Source organism: Mustela putorius, unplaced genomic scaffold, assembly GCF_011764305.1.
Source record: "Mustela putorius furo isolate JIRA1106 unplaced genomic scaffold, ASM1176430v1.1 tig00000596_pilon_pilon_pilon, whole genome shotgun sequence".
Classification (NCBI taxonomy): Eukaryota; Metazoa; Chordata; class Mammalia; order Carnivora; family Mustelidae; genus Mustela; species Mustela putorius.
Genome location: NW_025421428.1, coordinates 9723700 through 9742247, shown reverse-complemented (window position 1 = coordinate 9742247; position 18548 = coordinate 9723700). Strand labels below are relative to the sequence as shown.

Here is an 18548-nt window from a genome sequence, read left to right as displayed (position 1 = left end):
TAGGATTCGAGTATTGGGGCCACGCCCACCCAGCTGCTGCTTAGAATTTCCCGGTCCCTCCTTTTCTGGCTCAGTCGCACACCGGCGCTTTTGACCAGCGGAAGCAATTCCGCAGTGGTTGACGGAACTTGGTGATGTGGCCCCCCTTCCCCTCCCCCTGTACCGGAATGTCGGAAGAAACCCGACAGAGCAAATTGGCAGCTGCTAAGAAAAAGGTAAAATGTGCCGAGTCGCGGCTCCCTGACCCAGCCAAAGGCCTCTCCGACGGCCGGGCCGTGGCCAGAGTCTGTGCTGCCCCTGAGACACACAGGGCGAGCCCCTCGGCGCCCCTTGGTGCTCCCCCTCCCAAAGTCTTCTCAGCCAGTCCCGCCCCCCCGGCAGCCCAGCCCCCGCCCTCGCCCTCGCCCGTCGCCCCTGGGTGACTTTGGGCCGGTGACCCCCGGGATCCTCGCTCCGGGGTTGGCCCTCGCCTTCTGCCACCCAGAACTAGAGGACCGGACTCCCCTGGCCGGTGCGGGTCTCGGAGGACCTCGGTCCCGGCCCTGCTTTCCCCTCCCCCACCGCGGAGCGGCGACTCTGGGCGTGGGTAGGGAGGAGTGGAATGTAGTTACGTCACAATCCCCCTGGGAACTGTCATTAGCGCCACGAGCCCGGTGTTTGATCTTACTACCCAGTCCCCCAGTGTTTTCATACCCTTTCCGGTCGCGCACAAATATCCAGATTAAAGGGGATTGGGGACTATGGGACCTAGGTGGGAGAGGTTTCCGGAGCCCTTACTCTAAGACTGTACCCCATCCTTACACAACTGGCTTAAGTGATCATGGAACGTTGATAACACCTTGGTGACAAGGGGAGAATGTGTTTTCTTTGGTATGGTTTCCTCCTAGGTTTATACTGTCCAGAAGGACTTTCACATTTTAAATCTTAATTCTCTACCTCACATTTTAATTCCCTGTGATTCTGGGACCAGAGTTCCCCTCAATCAGTGCTCTTTGGAGTGAGATCTGCTTATCCTCTGTGGAACAGATCTCTGGAACCTGAACTTCACAGGTGGGAATGTTCCCCAAGTCATCTCAACATGGAGTTTTCTAAATGCCACAGGATAATATGGGACTGAAGTATCAGTTGTGCTTGATTCTCTTGAGGGAGAAAAGTCCTTTTATATTTATGTACCTAGGGATGACATTTGCATAGATTTGTAAGATTATAATAGACTTCTAGTGAAATGGTGCTTGGGTTGTCCACGTTCACTAGGTGTGTGCCTTCGTTGCCTTCTGCCATCAGGATACGTTAATGTAAAAGTTTGATAAGTACCAGTGTGCAGCTTTAACAGATGGGTAGGAAAGGACCCTAGATTACTCAGATGTTTCCTTTTTCATCTCCACCTCTGGTTTTGCCTCTTGGCACTTGCTGATTTCATGGCATACCCCCAGAACTCAGAGTCCGAAGACTAGGTTTAAATTCCATTATTGCTCCCCCCCCCCTTTATAATGCCACGTTATCATTCCATTTCTGTGGTCACTGAGAATTACAGCACCTTGTAGGGCTGTTGATGGCATTAAATCGGATGGCGGATATAGGAGTATATCGTAAACTGCAAAGTTTACCATACACTCCTATATTGGGAGGTGGGTGTGGATATAGGAGCTTAGAGTTCTCACTGCTTTTCTTTTCTGCAGTTGAGGGAGTATCAGCATAAGATCGGTTCTGGTACTCCTGCAGGAGTTAAGAAAAAACGGAAGATCAAAAATGGGAGTTGCTCAGAAACAACAGCTTCTGATGGTTGTCACTCCCCTGAGGATGTGAGTATTGGCTGGCCAAACTCCTGGGACCAAGGGTACTCCAAGGCGAGTAGAGGGTGGTGGTTAAGGTTGTGGAAGAAGTTAGGTTTGAGTCCTAACTCTCCCTTTGCCAGGGATAATGTCCCTGCTAGGGGTATATTTCCACATCAGTAAGATTGGGGTAATGTTATCTTACTTACACTTGTGACACTGGAATGAGATGGTTGATTTTTTTTTTTTTTAAGATTTATTTATTTGAGGCGGGGGTGGGGGTGGGGGACAAAAGGAGAGGGAGAGGGAGAAAATCCTCAAGCGGACTTCCGGCTGAGCACAGAGCCTGACGTGGAGCTCCATCCTGGGACCCTGAGATGGTAACTTGAGGAGAAAGAAATCAAGAGCTGGACTGAGCCACCCAGGCCTGCTATAGGGCCTGGTGCAGGGTAAAGATTTGCTAAAGGGTAGTGGTATTTGATGTACTGATCTGGTGACTTTCCTCATCCCCGGCCTCAAACGGGAAGCCACACAGTGAGATCAGCCATATGCCATCACACTGTCCCTTTAGGAAGCACCGGAAGAGGCCCAGGATGTAGCGAGGAGGGGCCCAAGCACTTGGGTTAGGTGACATTGACTTTTGAGTCCATCTTTGCCACCAGCTTGCTGGGCGACCTCAGGAAAATCATTTCCTCCCCTGGGTCCAGTGGCCTCATCTGTAAGAGGATATTGTTGGAGCAGATCCGTACCTTTCAGACTTCTAGCTGGAACCCCCTTTGTTCAAGCGAACCCTTCCTCAGAAGTCTGATTTTTCGAAGGGAGATGGCATTCCTGTCAGATTCGTCCCCAGCATCCTGGGCCTGAGGAGCGGGTCTCATGAGTGTATTAAGAAAACTGCTGCGTCGGGCCAGTGACTGCATTCTCTGTCTAGTTCAGGGGACTTTTCCCTTTTGTACCTTGATTTCTATCTCCAGCAAGGCAGCCGGTGGCCGTTTGGGAAGGCGGCCGTGGATTTGTTCCCTTCTCTCTTCCCTTCCTGCTTCCCTAACTCTCTCACCTCCCTCTAAGCCACTTTTCTCTCTCCCCTTGCCCTTGTTTCTCCCTTCTCGCCTCCTGTAGATTCAGGACATCCTGAAGGTGCTGGTGTCCGACCTTAACCGCTCCAATGGGGTAGCACTCCCCCCATTGGACAAGTGGCAGGTGAGGCAGTGCCAAGCTTCCTCTCTGGCTTGCTTTGTCCTGGCTGTGCATGCCCCAAGGCTTCTCTGGTTTGGGGGAGGCTATGCCTCTGGCTTATTTTGTGTTGCTTTCATTAAACCTCAGCCTGTTCACGTCTGCTTTTCCCACCTGCTCGGTTGGTTGGGTTGTTTTCCTTGCCCCACATCTTTTATCATCTTGAAGAAGGTGAGACACATCTTGACATTTAAAGGTAATTTGGGAAAGCTTCCAGAGCAGGTGCGTGGGATCTGGGCTTTTCGAGCCTTGGGTATGAAAACCAAGTGGCATGTCAGACTCAGAGAGATTAAATAAAAGCAAACCTTTAGGCGTACCCTTTGGGCACCTGTCCCCAAAAGACCCAACAGACTGCATAGCAATTTGTGCTCTCTCTGAACTGGATGAATCCATTTTGGGTTGAGAGTAAGTAACTGCAGGTTTTAAGATGGAGCACACATTACAGTTACAAGGTTCGAGATCATAAGTGACCAGGATATCCCGCTCCTGTTCTCTTTTAAAAATCAGCTGGACACTTAGGCTGTGTGTTCAGTTGCTAGGGGAGACGGTTGGCTAGGCGCTCCAGAAAAGAGGTAAACCAGGTCGAGCGTGGACTGAGGGAGGCCGACCCTCAGTAGGGTTGGCAAGGTAGAATGTCACAATGTTCCAAGTGCCCAGCTAAGGGTGAGGTTTGTTCTAAATGGACTCGAGACTGGTTTGAAGATTACAGGTGGATAGCATTTATCCAGATGGGAGAGTTGGGGGGAGTGGGAGCTCCGGGCAGAGGGAGGGGGCGGGGAGGGATCCAGGTAACAACCAGTATTATGAGCTCACAGAGCGTTGCCTAGAGACGGAGCCTTGGTGGGTTCTCTGGACATGATATTCCCACTTTGTCCTGGGACACCGCCAGGCCAGGGCAGTAGGGCTGAAATTCAGCCAGGTCCTGCAAGAGATGGGCATGGGCAGAGGGTAGGGACAGAGCCCTGGATGCTGGTGTGAGAGCCTTTCACTCACTGAGACCGCTCAAACCCGGGGTATCGGGTCTGTCCAGGTGCTTTGACTCACCTTGTGGGCTCAGAGGAGCTGCTCAGAGGGGCACGGGGAAGGGAGCCCTGGCCTAGAGCACTCCTGAAGCTGGTATTTGCACTGAGTTCTAAGAACCTGTGCCCGCACCCCCCTGTTGTCCTGGAAACAAAGACCCAGATCCTTTTTGTGGTTTTTCAATCCTTTCTGTCTCCATGGCCATTTCCCACTTAAGTTTTCTGTTCCTGCAATGCAGGCTTGTGGTTATAGGATCCTGGACAGAGCTGATAGCATTTCCAGAAATGGGGACTCATGAAGAAATAAAATTTTAATGGAACGGGACCGTTGGGGGAGTGGAGAGTGATTTTTTTAAATACTCCATACTTTTGCTCTAAGACCTAAAATTGTGAAATAGCTTGGTTGATCATAAAAGCGTCGTGTTACATATATTTAAGTCCTCAGAAAATCACTTTTATTCCTTCTCTGAACATTCTTGGGTCTAGTGCTAGGGATCCATGGGACCCCAGGGTGCCAGGAGGCACCCGGAGCTTGCCAGGCCCAGGGCTAGAAGTGCCCACCACCTCCCCTAAAGTCTCAAGCCCTCTGGCCAGCTGCTGAGCCCCTGCTGTTACCTGGGAGATTCTGTTTACTGGTTGTCAAGGCAACGGGAGGTTTCAGGGTCAAAGGTCACAGCCGGGACAGTAAACACGCAAATTGCTTGATTCATCCTCAGCTTCCCCGGCTCTGCATCACTAGCAATAAGAAGGGCAGTAGAGTTGACTTTTCAGAGGTCAGGGCTGATGTCCAGAGAACATCCAGCCCTGGGTCTCTCTTCCTCCTTGTGCTGGCCCCGCTGGCCAGGCCTTGGCTCCCTAATGAGCTCCCCTATTCAAACTCGAGCTTGGCAGCCATCTTCCCCACCTGTCTGCTCATTTTTGCACCTCATCAGACATTAGATCTGTAGAGCCAGATGTCACGCGTGAGCCCAGAAAGAGGCTGGGTGGGGCCCTGGTCAAGCAGGTGGGGCCAGGTGGGGAAGGGGGAGCAGTTTCTTCATGGCTTCTTGTCCCCCAGTCCCAGGATTGTTCTCCAGGGTACCAGGAGTCAGAGGGTAGACCTCTTAGCTCTGGCTTCCCGTGCTGGTTCTCAGTTGGGTAGCTATTTCGGAGCTAGGAGGTTGGGATGGGCCTAGTGGCCGTGTTTTTCTTTTTTACCTGCAGGAGTAGGGTGAGGCTTCGAGTTTGGTAGCTTCTTTCCCAGAGAAGTCCCGAACTGGGCAGATAGAGCCAGTAGTGGGGGATAGGAGAAGGGGAGGGTGAAGAGAGCAGAGAGGAAGGAAGCAGATAGTGGTTGACCACGTCTCTTGTCACCACCACCCTCTGCCTGCCAGGAGCCCAGGGCAAGGATCACTCTGGCATTCCCGAAGAGCAGTGCCTTCCTTCTCCCTGACTGGGCACCCCTGTTCTCCACTTGCTGTGGCTGCCACAGGCCAAGAGCCTGATACTGTCCCTTGCCGAGCTCCATGGAGAACAAGGCCCCCACTTTCAGGAAGGAGGTTGCGCAAAACCCTGCTTGGAGCTTTGGCCGTCCAGAAGGCTGCAGAGCCGCCCTCAGCTCGGGCGAGTCACAGCCACGCTCCGCAGTGGCTCCCAGCATGTGTGACTGTCCCTGTGACCCCAGCAACCCCTGTCCTGCTTGCTCCGCACCCCCGCATTCATGGCAGCCGGGCGCCTTCTTACCCGCATGGCCCCCTAACCCCCTGCTCTGTTCTGTGACAGGCGCCCAAAGACCGCGCCACTCCTGCCATACCAACAGTTGATGGCACCATGACATCTGATGGTGTCCCTTCGCCTTATGCTAGTCCCCTTCATCTGACTAGCATGGCGTCAGTTCAGGTTTGTGCCTCGCCCTGCCACCTGCCGCCCCACTCTGTGTCCACCCCCGCATTCATGGCAGCCGGGCGCCTTCTTACCCGCATGGCCCCCTAACCCCCTGCTCTGTTCTGTGACAGGCGCCCAAAGACCGCGCCACTCCTGCCATACCAACAGTTGATGGCACCATGACATCTGATGGTGTCCCTTCGCCTTGTGCTAGTCCCCTTCATCTTACTAGCATGGCGTCAGTTCAGGTTTGTGCCTCGCCCTGCCACCTGCCGCCCCACTCTGTGTCCACCCCCGCATTCATGGCAGCCGGGCGCCTTCTTACCCGCATGGCCCCCTAACCCCCTGCTCTGTTCTGTGACAGGCGCCCAAAGACCGCGCCACTCCTGCCATACCAACAGGTGATGGCACCGTGACATCTGATGGTGTCTCTTTGCCTTGTGCTAGTCCCCTTCATCTGACTAGCATGGCGTCAGTTCAGGTTTGTGCCTCATCCTGCTGCCTGCTGCCCCACTCTGTGTCCACCCCCGCACTCCTCCTCCCCAGAGGACTGGACCTGCTCGGGGTCCTCTTCCCCTTTCTTCAGGTAGCTTGGTTCCTCCCGGAGGACTGAGGTGGGGGAGGCCGAGACCAGGTCTTTCCTTGAAGTTTGGGAAGCTGGCAGGTTGCCTCCCCACCCCGCCTCTGGGTGGTCTTCATGAGCAGCTGAGTAACAACCTCATGTGTTTCTTTGTGAACAGAGTCACCATGCAGAAAATGGCCCGATCCTTACGGATGAAAACGAGTGAGTATCTCCTATAGGGCCAGCAGCCCCTAGGTGGAGGGAATCGGGGCAGGCTACTGCCGGCCACTCCCTATTTCCCATTGAACCTCCTGCACCCCTGACTCCCATGTTTGTCCCCAGATGTCTGTCATCTACGGAGAGCCTGCGACAAATTTCTCAGCAGCTCAATGGCATTGTGTCCGAGGTACCCCAGAACTTGAAACCCAAGGGAGGGGGTAGATGGTGGGGAATGTGACAGAAAGAAACTGAGGTAGAGGTTCCCAAGAGGGAGGAAAGAGCCCGGGAGCAGCTAGCTTGCTGGGCAGTGTTCAGCTTGGCATGACTCCTTTGAGTCCTCTTTTTTTTTTTTAATTTTTAAAAAGATTTTGTTGAATTATTTGACATAGAGAGGGAACACAAGCAGGGGGAGAGGGAGAGGCGGACTCCCCACTGAGCAGGGAGCCCCATGCGGGACTTGATCCCAGGACCCTGGGATCATGAGCTAAGTCAAATGCAGATGCTTAATGGACTGAGCCACCCAGGGGCCCCCTTTGAGTCCTCTTTGAAGCTCCCCAAACGAAGGGGTTGGACCTTGAAGCCGGTTACATCTTTTAATCCCTCCGCAGGAAGCACAGTATGGGAGCCACGTGGGAGGGGGCCACGGAGGGGGAGATAAGAACCAGAAGGAGTTGGCACAAAGGGCTTAGGCAGAATGGTTTGTGGCTGATGGGCAAGTTGGGGAGTCAGAGGGTGAGGGAATGGGGAGGTGGGGCAGAGCGTGCCTCCATGTGTGCCGGTTTCGTGCCTCCTAGTCTTCATCCTGCGTCAATGGAGAGGGCCTGTCATCTGCTAATATGAAGGATCTGGAGGTAAGTGGGTCTGCACCGTGGCCCAGTGACCCTGCAGGCCAGCCCCCACCCCCACCTCCCATGGCGGGGGCTGGGTGCCCCGCTGCCAGCTGAGATGGCCCAGACAGCCCCCAACCCTAATGACTGCTCTCTCTACCTCTCCCCGCCCCCATCCTCCTCCTCCTCCTCCTCCTCCTCCTCCTCTGCATGCGCCTCAGAGCCGGTACCAAGAGCTATCACTAGCCCTGGACTCCAGCAATCTAACAAACAAAGAACTCAGTAACAAGATAGAAGAATTGGTAAGAGTCCAGTGGGGTCCCCTGGTTCCACGCTGCCACTCTGGGGCTCCAGTTTTTCCCTGGGGCCCTGAAGAAAGGGGCTGGGGGCCCCTGGTGCCAGGGGAGAATGGGGTGCCCGGGGGCCCGAGTCTCAGTTGGAGGGACCCTGGAGCACAGAGCACGCAGCATGGCTCTCTGTGGCTGCCTTCTTCGCCTCCTCTCTCTTCTCCAGACCCCGCTGCTTGAGCCCTCCCCGGGGCTCTTGCTTCCCAGAGGAAGCACTGGCTTGACCCGTGCGCTCCGGCCCTGACTCAGCCCCTCATCTGCTCTATCTTTCAACTCAGACCAGTCACCTCTCCTCTCTGGGCTTCACTGTCCCAAGGAGGTAGAATTAGAGGTGGCCGAGGTCCCTTTTGGCTCAGAAAATCAGGTCCTTTTCATTCAACAGAACCTGGCCTGGAGGGGAGGTGTGCTTAGTAAATATTTATTGAATGAAGGCATCCCCCACAAGCACAGGCCGACAGAAGGGTAGCCTCTCACTTCTCAGCTCCCATTTCTAGACGTTCAGGTCCTTGTCCTTTCAGGGGCACCCGGATCCAGACTCTCACTTGAGCAAAGCCATCTGAGACCCAAAGTCTCTATCCTTGGGAGCTTGAGGACAGTGTGTCTGTTCATCTCCCTGTGAACTTTCCCTTTGAAACCCATTCCCAGCCCCTGCCCATCCTCCATCTTGGTGTGGGGAGGGTAGCAAAGGCCGCCAGACTGAGTTACCTTCCTTCGACTCTCCCCACAGAAACAACAAAACCGGGAATCTTTGGACCAACTGGAAAAGGTAACGTGATTTCTTTGTCTGCTGGTCATGTGGCAGATGGGTTTGGGGAGGGTTCAAGTGTAGAGGCCCATGCTCATCTGGCTCCCAGACTGGAGGAATAAAAGGCCCCCTCGTCCCCTACCCCTTCCCCACCCCCTGGCCCCTCTCCAGCGCCCCCCAGCCCCCCAGGATCTGGCCATGTTGTTGAGGCTGTCCTGGGTCGTCAGTGGCATTCTGGGAGCACATCCTTTCCGGTTTTATCTCTGCCTCCTCCCAGTCAGCCATTTTGTGTCCTTCCTGCAGGAGAAGAAGGAGTTTGAGCAGAAGCTTGCCAAGGAGCAAGGCTCTCTAAGGGAGCAACTGCAGGTGCGTGGAGCCGTGGTCTCCCTCCCGCCCCCCAAGGAAATGCTTCCTCCCTCCTCTTCAGCACCCCTCTTCCTTCTCTCCCAAAGGTTCATATTCAGACAATAGGAATTTTGGTGTCTGAGAAAAATGACTTACACACCGCCTTGGTGCATACCCAGCAGGCAGCCAGGCAAAAAGCAGGTGGGAGTCCAGGCGCCCTCCCATTCCCCAGCCTCGCATGTTGGCGGACCTTGGGTGGGATTCCTTCTTGGGTCGCATTTCGAACTCTGTCATTCCAGGAGAATATGAAGATCTTGCTAGTCGTCTGCAGTCTTCCCGCCAGCGTATCGGAGAACTGGAGCGCACCCTGTCTACCGTCTCCACGCAGCAGAAACAGGTGGAGAGGGTGAGTCCATCGTCGGATCTGTCCACTCAGGGCGCAGCTTCCCTGGCAGGGGAGGGACCCAAAGTCCCTTCCACAAGATGGAGTGTATTTTTTTTTTTTTAAGATGTTATTTATTTATTTGACAGGCAGAGATCACAAGTAGGCAGAGAGGCAGGCAGAGAGAGAGAGGAGGAAGCAGGCTCCCTGCCGAGCAGAGAGCCCGATGCGGGGCTCGATCCCAGGACCCTGGGATCATGACCTGAGCTGAAGGCAGAGGCTTTAACCCACTGAGCCACCCAGGCACCCCCCCCCCTTTTTTTAAGCTTTTATTTATTTATTCAGGACAGCACTTTTACTTATGTTACCATTTGTGGAGGAAGGGACACATGTATGTAATAGAAGGTGTGGGAAATGATTTATAAAAACCCAGGGAGAGGATCAGGGTAGCCAGGAGCACCTGTCACCTCTGTGCCTTCTGAGTGCTGGGCCTATGACTAGAGCATTCAAAAAAGAGACAGATCACAGTGCAGATTTAATTCCACTCCTTGTATCTGCTCCCCTACTGCAGGGAGGAAATGTGGTTGAAGAGTCAGACAGACTGGGTGTTTAATTCCCACTCTGTCGGGGATCGCAGGCAAACGACTTCACCTGTGACACTCTGCGCTCACCTGTAAAACTCAGAGCCAGGCCTGCCCCATGCAGTGGTCGTGAGGCTTGAATGCGATCCTTAGCCTGGTGCCTGCTGGTGCCCTTGGGGAAGGGTCAGTCATGATGGCTCTTTGTGACGGACAGCGATGCCACTGGCTCTGTCTGGCCTCCGTTGGCCAGCCGTGAATCTGTCCCGCCCTTCCCAAGCTCTTGGCTGCGGCAAATGGAAGCGTGGGCTTGGAAAGGCTTTGAACAAAATGTGAAGGGTGGCTGTGGCATGGTTAGGGCTGCTGGTAGTCTGCCTGCTGCACCCTCCCCCTGGCCGCCACACCTGACCTCGCCTTTCTGTGTTCACAGCACAACAATGACCTAACCAAAGAACGAGATGCCTTGAAGTTGGAGTTATACAAGAACAAGTACGATGGCGGGGGGCTGGGTGGTGTGAGGGGTACAGGAGCCGGGGGAGGGGGTTGGCTGGGTTTGGACAGGTGCAGAGCAGGGCTCTGGGCTCAGCAGTGCCACCAACACAGGCCAAGGCTTCAGGCCACTCAGGTCTTCTCTCTGACCTGCCCCTGGGGACTCTCGTGCCCCAGGGTCCCTTCCGATGCCCCCGTTCCCTGGCTCTGTGGCAAGTGTGGCAGGTTGATCACCAGAGGGCTCCTTTCTGTTCTGTACTCATGTCTTTCCTCGCTGCCTGTGGCCATAGCAAAAACACCGAGGACCTGAAGCAGGTGAACTCGGAAATGGAAGAGAGGATTCGGGTGTTGGTGAACGAGAAGGCAGGCATGAAGCTCAAGATAGAGGAGCTGCAGAAGGATCTGGAGATGTCAGAGCTTCTGATGCAGCAGGTAAGGCTGGAGCTACAAGGAGAAGGAGCCTGAGCCCCACCCATCGGGGTCACCGGCTGCCTCCAGCCACGAGCTGCAAGGTTGGCATCCTTGATCTGGCCCTGCCGTAGAATCCTGCTCCAAACATTGATCAAACTCCACACATCAGGGCCCAGCCCAGATCTGTCGAATCAGAATCTCAGGGATTTTTTTTTTTTTAAGATTTTATTTATTTATTTGACAGACAGAGATCACAAGTAGGCAGAGAGGCAGAGAGAGGGGGAAGCAGGCTCCCCACCAAGCAGAGAGCCTGATGCAGGGCTCGATCCTAAGACCCTGGGATCATGACCTGAGCTGAAGGCAGAGGCTTTAACCCACTGAGCCACCCAGGCGCCCCTCTCAGGGATTTTTTTATTCGTTTTTTCAAAGTGTCCTGGGTGCAAACCATTGTTGCATAGGTGCCAGGCACAAGGCTAGCCCACGAATCCTCCTGCTTCCTCTTGGAGGGTGGGCCACCAGGGTCAGAGGCTCCCATCGCTCAGGGTTTCTTCACACTGAGCCATACTCTGCCTTCAAGTCGCTTCCCTCGTTGGGGCTCTCTTCCCTCCCGATCAACACAGGAAAAATCTTGTCTCTTTCCCAAGACAGACCTTCTGATACTGGGGGGTGAGGGAGCCTGTGTACAGATTCCTTGTGGCTCCCTCATCTTTTCCAAGCTACACAGATCCAGCTGGGGTTCATGTGGTCTGTCACCCTCCTGATTGCTTTCTCCTGGACGGGACCTGATCTGTTAGGGCTCCTCTTATGGTCAGTCCCCCAGAGTGGAACAGGAGTCTCCAATTGGGTCTAGCCTGGGCAGCAGACAGAGCTCTGTACCCATCCACCCATCTGGCTCCCCATCCATTCAGTGAGTGTTAATGGAATGTCGCCTCTGTGGCCCGTTCCTGTGATGCGTAGTCTAATAAGCGGCCTGCTAGAGATACAAAGTGAGGCCTTGAGGTTGCTCTGAAGTTGGTTGCTCTGAAGTTGGACTCTGTGACCCAACCACCCCTGGACCAGTTTGTAGCCTTATTCACTATAGCAGGAAAAGATCTAGAAGGATACACATCAGGTCCGGGAGGTCCTGGGAGCCAGAGGAACGGTAAATATTTAGTTTCAGAAAGCCTCTGGGTACAGTCCTAACAACATGAGCACAGAGATCTTTGTTTATCCCAAGTTATGTTATCCCAGTTCGTACACTACCCCAGCTCAGACCCTTTTGCAATAGGGTGGGGGGCGGTTTGCATGGTCCAGCGTGGGCTCCCCACATCTAACCTCCTCGTCTTTCATGCTTCAGTTATCTAGTGAGTCGAAACCCCACGATAGCAACCAGGAGTTAAAGAAGGCCCATGAAGACCGGGCACGCCTGGAGGCCCGCGTGGAGCAGGTGAGGCCTGGCAGACCGAGGTGGGTGGAAGGAGGTCGGCCCCAGGTGCCCAGGAGCCGGTGAGGCTCAGCGACAGCCCCTGCTACCTTTTCTGCCTCTCCCTGCAGCTGAGCGATTTACTGAAGCAACTGCAGCTGGAAAGAGACCGTTATATGCAAAATATGAAGGAGGACACCGCTTACTGGCAAGACAAAATGCGGCAAATGTCCGAACATGTGAGACGCCACCTTCAGCCCCCCTCCCTCACCTTAGACGGGTCACTCGGTTTTTCCCAGGGCCTCAGTAAAATGGGAATCCTGTCCCCTGCTGTGGGCAGCCCAAGATGGCTGTGTAGTTTTTACAGGGGTGCGGGGGGGGGGGAGAGCATTGGTCCTTCCTTCCTGCCCCCCACATGCCCCCCTGTGCTTTGGGCAGATGCACAAACTGAGGGATGAGAAGAACCGCAGTGACTGTCAGGTGCGGGAACTGGAGGCCAGCGTGGCCGCACTGAAGAGGCAGCTAGGTAAGCCAGGGCGAGACGGTCTGGGAGCCGGATTGGTGGCAGAGGGCTGGTCAGGGTGCCTTGGAGTGGCCCTAGGCGCACGGACGGATGGAAGGGGACTGTGGCCGAGGGGAGGAGGACTATACCAGGAGTTGGCTGGCCTGGGTACGGTGCCCGCTGGCAATCAGCCAGAGTTGTCTTGAGCACAAAAGCCTAATGAACTCTATCCAAAAGGGTCTAGAAAGAGCCTGTCCCATGAGTGTGAGGGCACTGTTAGCCAGGAAGCCCAGGTTTGGGGTGATGAGGCCCAGTGAGGAGCTGTGAACCAAGCAGCGGGGTTTCGGAAGGCACAGAGGTGAGAGGCCCCTACCGTGCACCCCGCCCCCTTTTCCCCAGTGGTGCCTCCAGCCCCAGAGCCCCCAGCTGGGCCCTCGGAGGAGGAGCAGCGGCTGCAGATGGAGGCCGAACAACTACAGAAGGAATTGGAGATCCTGGCAGGGCAGTTGCAGGCCCAGGTAAAAGACAATGAAGGTCTGAGTCGCCTGAACCAGGAGCAGGAGCAGCGGCTGCTGGAGCTGGAGCGCGCCTCCGAGTGCTGGGAGAACCAGGTTGAGGAGCGCAAGAAGATTCTGGAGACCATGCAGAACGACCGCACCACCATCAGCCGCGCGCTGTCCCAGAACCGCGAGCTCAAGCAGCAGCTGGCTGAGCTGCAGGACGGCTTCGTCAAGCTGGTGTGCAGCCCCTCCCTGGCCAAGCCCTTTGGTCCAGGGTGGGACACCAAACCCCTCTGGGCCTCTGTTTCCCCAGCCATAATGGGGTTTGGGTGGGGGGTAAGGACCCCATGTGACACGGTCCCTGTGAAGGCACGCTGTGAGCCAGAGTGGCTCACAGAGCCACGGGCGGCAGACGTCATGTTCTGGGGGCCCCGCTGCTCCGGGTGGCCGCTGACTCTTCCCCTCTGTCCAGTCCAATGAGAACATGGAGGTTACCAGTGCGCTGCAGACAGAACAGCACGTCAAGAATGAGCTGGCCAAGAGGCTGGGCGAGCTGCAGGAGAAGCTAGGGGAGCTGAAAGAAACAGTAAGCCCCGAGCCCTGGCAGACAGACAGCCTGGAGGGCGGTGGGAGGCTTGGCCAGGACAAAGCAGCTCCAGCCGGTGGAAGGGGTGGTGAGGTGGTGGGGGTGTGGGGGGGCTCCCGACTCCCGGATCCTTCCCAACCTGCCTGTGGCGAGGCTCCTTGTTGCTCCCCGTTCTCAGACTTTACGAATTGGGTAGCCCTGGGTCTGGAGGTTGTCACCCTGGCTAGAGACCCCGAGCCCTTTAACAAGAGAGCAAGAGACCGTGTGCTGAGGGCAGCTTCTCAGATTCGGCCCTGAGTGCCACCCCTAGTTCCACTGGTCACTATGTCACTATTCTGCTGCTCACCTCCAAGCCTCGGTGTCCTTAGTCTAAAAGGGAGATTTAGCAAGCCCCCTCCTACCCCCTCCTACCCCCCACACCTGACTTCCCCACCCTGGGCTCCGAAGTCTCAGTTCCCGGGGTCTTCCTGCAGATAGAGCTGAAGAGCCAGGAGGCCGAGAGCCTGCAGCAGCAGCGCGACCAGTACGTGAGCCACCTGCAGCAGTATGTGGCCGCCTATCAGCAGCACGTGGCTGCTTACCAGCAACTGGCTTCAGACAAGGAGCTCCTGCAGAGGCAGGTCCTGGTGCAGACCCAGCTCATGGACCGGCTGCAGAACGAGGATATTGAGGTCAAGGTGGCGGCAGAGAAGGCCCGCCAAGAGTTAGAGGAGACCCAGGTGAGGGCGTTTGAAGGCTCGAGGGCTGGGCCCCCAAGGGGAGGGCCTGCCACCTCTGTGTCCCTCCTCACTCTTTTCTGGCCCCTCAGGGACGCCTGGAAGCTGCCACCCAGCAGAACCAGCAGCTCCAGGCCCAGCTGAGCCTCATGGCTATGCCTGGGGAAGGTAGGTGGGAGTACCCAGGGGAGGAGGACAGAGCCCAGGGAGGAGGGCGACTTCAGTATATGAAGGGACCTTTAGGACAGGGATTCCTTCTCCTTCGGGGGGACGGGCTGGCCCAAGGTCGCACAGGGAGGTGGGCCGGAGCCCAGCCCAAGCTTTCCTCCCCGGCCCACTCCACCTCCCCCGTTGGGTTGTCTGAGGACCACCCCCCACCGGCTGCCCCGACAGGAGACGGACTGGACGAAGAGAAGGACGAGGCGGCTGCCCGTCCGAAGCTGAGCATGCCGGAGGGCCTGGATAGCCGAGAGGCCATGGTGAGCGGCCCCGGTGTTGCCCCTTCCTTCCCTGGGCCCCCTTCGTGCTTCCCTCTGTGGTCCCCCCGCACACTGGGGCACCCTCCTTACCTCTTGGTCTGCCTCCCTCAACTTCTCTTGACCCCTGACACCCCTGGGAGCCAGCTGTCAGCTGTCGCTCCATCCTTGAAGCCCAGGCTTGTGCCCGCTGGGGGAGGCCGGCAAAGGAGGAGCTCCCGCCACCCCCCTGCCCTCTGCTCATCCGGAGCAGCACCCCCCCCCCCCCATGAAAGCACACCTACACGTCTTGCCTGCAGGTGGCATTTTTTAACTCGGCCTTAGCCGGTGCCGAGGAAGAGCAGGCCCGGCTGCGAGGGCAGCTGAAACAGCAAAAGCTGCATTGTCAGCGCCTGGCTCACCTGGTGGCCCCTGGCCAAGAGCAGGAGGCAGGTGACAAGGCCCCCGGGAGCGGGGGCGACAGTGTGCCTGTGGAGACCCACCAGGCCCTCCAGGAGGCAATGGACAAGCTGCAGGTGAGCGCCTCTCCTCGGGCTCCAGCTCAGCCTGGCAAGGTGTGGGGGGCCCCCCCTCAGGCCGCTGCCAAACCCTGACCCTTGACTCCTCTGGGCGCAGGGCCGCTTCATGGTCCTCATACAGGAGAAAGTAGATCTGAAGGAGCGAGTGGATGAGCTGGAGCATCGGTGCGTCCAGCTTTCTGGAGAGACGGACACTATTGGTGAGCGGCAGGGCTGGCGCCAGGGGCGGCGGGCGGGGAGGAGCTCTGCCATGGCCCCCTGAGCCTGAGCACGCGCCCCTCTTTCCGCAGGAGAGTATATTGCCCTCTACCAGAGTCAGAGGGCCGTGCTCAAGGAGCGGCACCGGGAGAAGGAGGAGTATATTAGCCGGCTGGCACAGGACAAGGAGGAAATGAAGGTGGGGGACCCTGAGCAGGCCCCAGCAGTGGGGCGGGGCAGGGGTGGGGCTCACAAAGGTGCTCAGCCTCTCCTCTCCCTCCAGGTGAAGCTGCTGGAGCTGCAGGACCTGGTGCTTCGCCTGGTCAACGAGCGCGACAAATGGCAGGGCAAGTACCTGGCCCCTGCCCAGAACCCTGCTGGGGAGCCTGCTGCGGCGCCCCCAGCCCGAGAGCTTGGCGATGCCAATGGCCAGGGTGGTGAGTAGAACCGTCAGGGCGGGCGGTTTGGGGGGTGGGGGGGGGGGAGAGCTGGCATAGCACTCAGAGCCCTGCCTCTCTCCCCCTTCCCCACCCCGCCCTGAAAGATATCCAAGAGGTGAACCTGGCCAGCGAGGAGAGTGTGGCACCTCCCCAGGGAGAGGCCCTGCTGGGCCGCAGTGCCCCCGAGAACACCACTGCACAGCAGATCATACAGCTGCTGCGAGAGATGCAGAACACCCAGCAGCGCCCAGGCTTGGGCGACAACCCCTGCATCCCCTTCTTCTACCGGCCTGATGACAACGACGAGGTGAAGATCATTGTGATCTAAGCCCGTCGCCAACAACATCTGAAGCAATGGGGCTGGGGGCTCTGCCCCCACCCTGTCCCTGCCACCCCATCCTTCCTTCATGGCCCTGCCACCCCATCCTTCCTTCATGGCCCTGCCACCCTATCATTCCTTCATGTCCCTGCCACCCTATCATTCCTTCCCAGGTACCTTTTTTTCCCTACACTAGCAAGATAGAACCCCTAAAAAGGGGTATGATAAGCCCCCTAATGGGGAGAAATAGCTCCAGGCAAGAGCTGGATCTTTATATCTAGACTCTTCGCGGTTCCGGAAAAACAAAGAGCCACAGACTCAATAAGTTAAAATAGTTTATTTATAGGTATGAAAAGACCCCTAAAAAAAAAAAATTAAAAAAAAAAATTTAAAAACTAAAAAAAATTTAAAAAATTTAAAAAAATAAAAAAAAATTTACAAAAAGAAAAAACAAAAAAATTACAAAAAGAAAAAACAGAAAAAAATTGCAAAAAGAAAAAACAAAAAAAATTACAAAAAGAAAAAAAATTACAAAAATAAAAAAGAAAAAAATTACAAAAAGAAAATAAAAAAAAAAAAAGAAAAGCCCCCTAATGGGTAGAAATAGGTACAGACCCCCTTGTCACCCAGGCAAAGGCTGATCTTTATATCTGGATTCTTCGTGGTTCCGGAAAAACAAACAGGTAGAGGCTCAGTAAGTTACAAAGTTTATTTATAGGTATGAAAAGCCCCCTTAAAAAAAATATATATATATATATAAAAAATTGAAAAAAAATTAAAAAAATTTAAAAAAAAAAGCTCCCTAATGGGGAGAAATAGGTGCAGACTTAGTGGTTCCGGAAAAACAAACAGCCAGAGGCTCAATAAGTTACATAGTTTATTTATAGGTATGAAAAGCCCCCTAAAAAAAAAAATTAAAAAAAAGAAAAGCCCCCTAATGGGGAGAAATAGGTGCAGACCCCCTTGCCACACAGGCAAAACAAACATCCAGAAGGTCAGTAAGTTACATAGTTTATTTATAGGTATGAAAAGCCCCCTAAAAAAAAAATTAAAAAAAAAAATTTAAAAAAAAGAAAAGCCCCCTAATGGGGAGAAATAGGTGCAGACCCCCTTGCCACACAGGCAAAACAAACATCCAGAAGGTCAGTAAGTTACATAGTTTATTTATAGGTATGAAAAGCCCCCTAAAAAAAAAAAATTAAAAAAATTAAAAAATTAAAAAAAATTAAAAAAAGAAAAAAAATTTTAAAAAGCAAAAAATTAAAAAAAGAAAAAATTACAAAAAAAACAAAAAATTTAAAAAAATAAAAAAATTACAAAAAGAAAAAAAAGAAAAAAATTAAAAAAAATAAAAAACAAAAAAAATTACAAAAAGAAAAAACAGAAAAAAAATTACAAAAAGAAAAAAAAGAAAAAAATTAAAAAAAAAAAAAAACAAAAAAAATTACAAAAAGAAAAAACAAAAAAAAAATTACAAAAAGAAAAAACAGAAAAAAAATTACAAAAAGAAAAAACAGAAAAAAAATTACAAAAAAGAAAAAAAACAAAAAAAATTAAAAAAAAAAAAAAAAAAAAAAAAAAAAAAAAAAAAAAAAGAAAAAAAAAAAAAAACAAAAAAAAAAAAAAAAAAAAAAAAAAAAAAAAAAATTTAAAAAAAAAAAAAAAAAAAAAAAAAAAAAAAAAAAAAAAAAAAAAAAAAAAAAAAAAAACAAAAGAAAAATTACAAAAAGAAAAAAAAAAAAAAAAAAAAAAAAAAAAAAAAAAAAAAAAAAAAAAAATTACAAAAAGAAAAAAAAAAAAAAAAAAAAAAACAAAAAAAAAAAAAAAAAAAAAAAAAAAAAAAAAAAAAAAAAAACAAAAAGGAAAAAAAAAAAACAAAAAAAAAAAAAAAAAAAAACAGAAAAAAAAAAAAACAAAAAAAAAAAAAAAAAAAAAAAAAAAAATTAAAAAAAGAAAAAAAAAAAAAAATTACAAAAAAAAAAAAAAAAAGAAAAAAAAAAAAAAAAATTAAAAAAAATAAAAAACAAAAAAAATTACAAAAAGAAAAAACAGAAAAAAAATTACAAAAAGAAAAAAAAGAAAAAAAAATTACAAAAAAG

At 52.7% G+C, this 18548-nt stretch overlaps 1 protein-coding gene across 11 annotated transcripts; it reads left to right on the top strand.

Annotated features, from left to right (window-relative positions):
- The first annotated feature begins 66 nt into the window (after nucleotides 1–66).
- On the top strand, nucleotides 67–16842 carry GOLGA2 (golgin A2). 11 transcript variants are annotated; one of them, XM_045082486.1, is made up of 29 exons: nucleotides 67–215; nucleotides 1680–1802; nucleotides 2892–2972; nucleotides 5786–5902; nucleotides 6019–6135; nucleotides 6252–6368; nucleotides 6628–6671; nucleotides 6792–6855; nucleotides 7463–7519; nucleotides 7717–7797; nucleotides 8570–8608; nucleotides 8891–8953; nucleotides 9040–9133; nucleotides 9232–9338; nucleotides 10323–10381; nucleotides 10672–10813; nucleotides 12129–12218; nucleotides 12326–12433; nucleotides 12633–12720; nucleotides 13096–13433; nucleotides 13669–13782; nucleotides 14256–14501; nucleotides 14591–14666; nucleotides 14892–14977; nucleotides 15274–15489; nucleotides 15590–15692; nucleotides 15783–15889; nucleotides 15974–16127; nucleotides 16235–16842. In XM_045082486.1, exons 1-29 carry the CDS (start codon nucleotides 135–137, stop codon nucleotides 16456–16458), a joined length of 3336 nt encoding a protein of 1111 aa, XP_044938421.1. In that variant the 5' UTR covers nucleotides 67–134; the 3' UTR covers nucleotides 16459–16842. The 11 variants fall into 11 exon arrangements, with proteins under 11 accessions (XP_044938421.1, XP_044938422.1, XP_044938425.1 ...); XM_045082487.1 differs by lacking the exon at nucleotides 2892–2972; XM_045082490.1 differs by lacking the exon at nucleotides 6019–6135.
- The last annotated feature ends 1706 nt before the right edge of the window (nucleotides 16843–18548 follow it).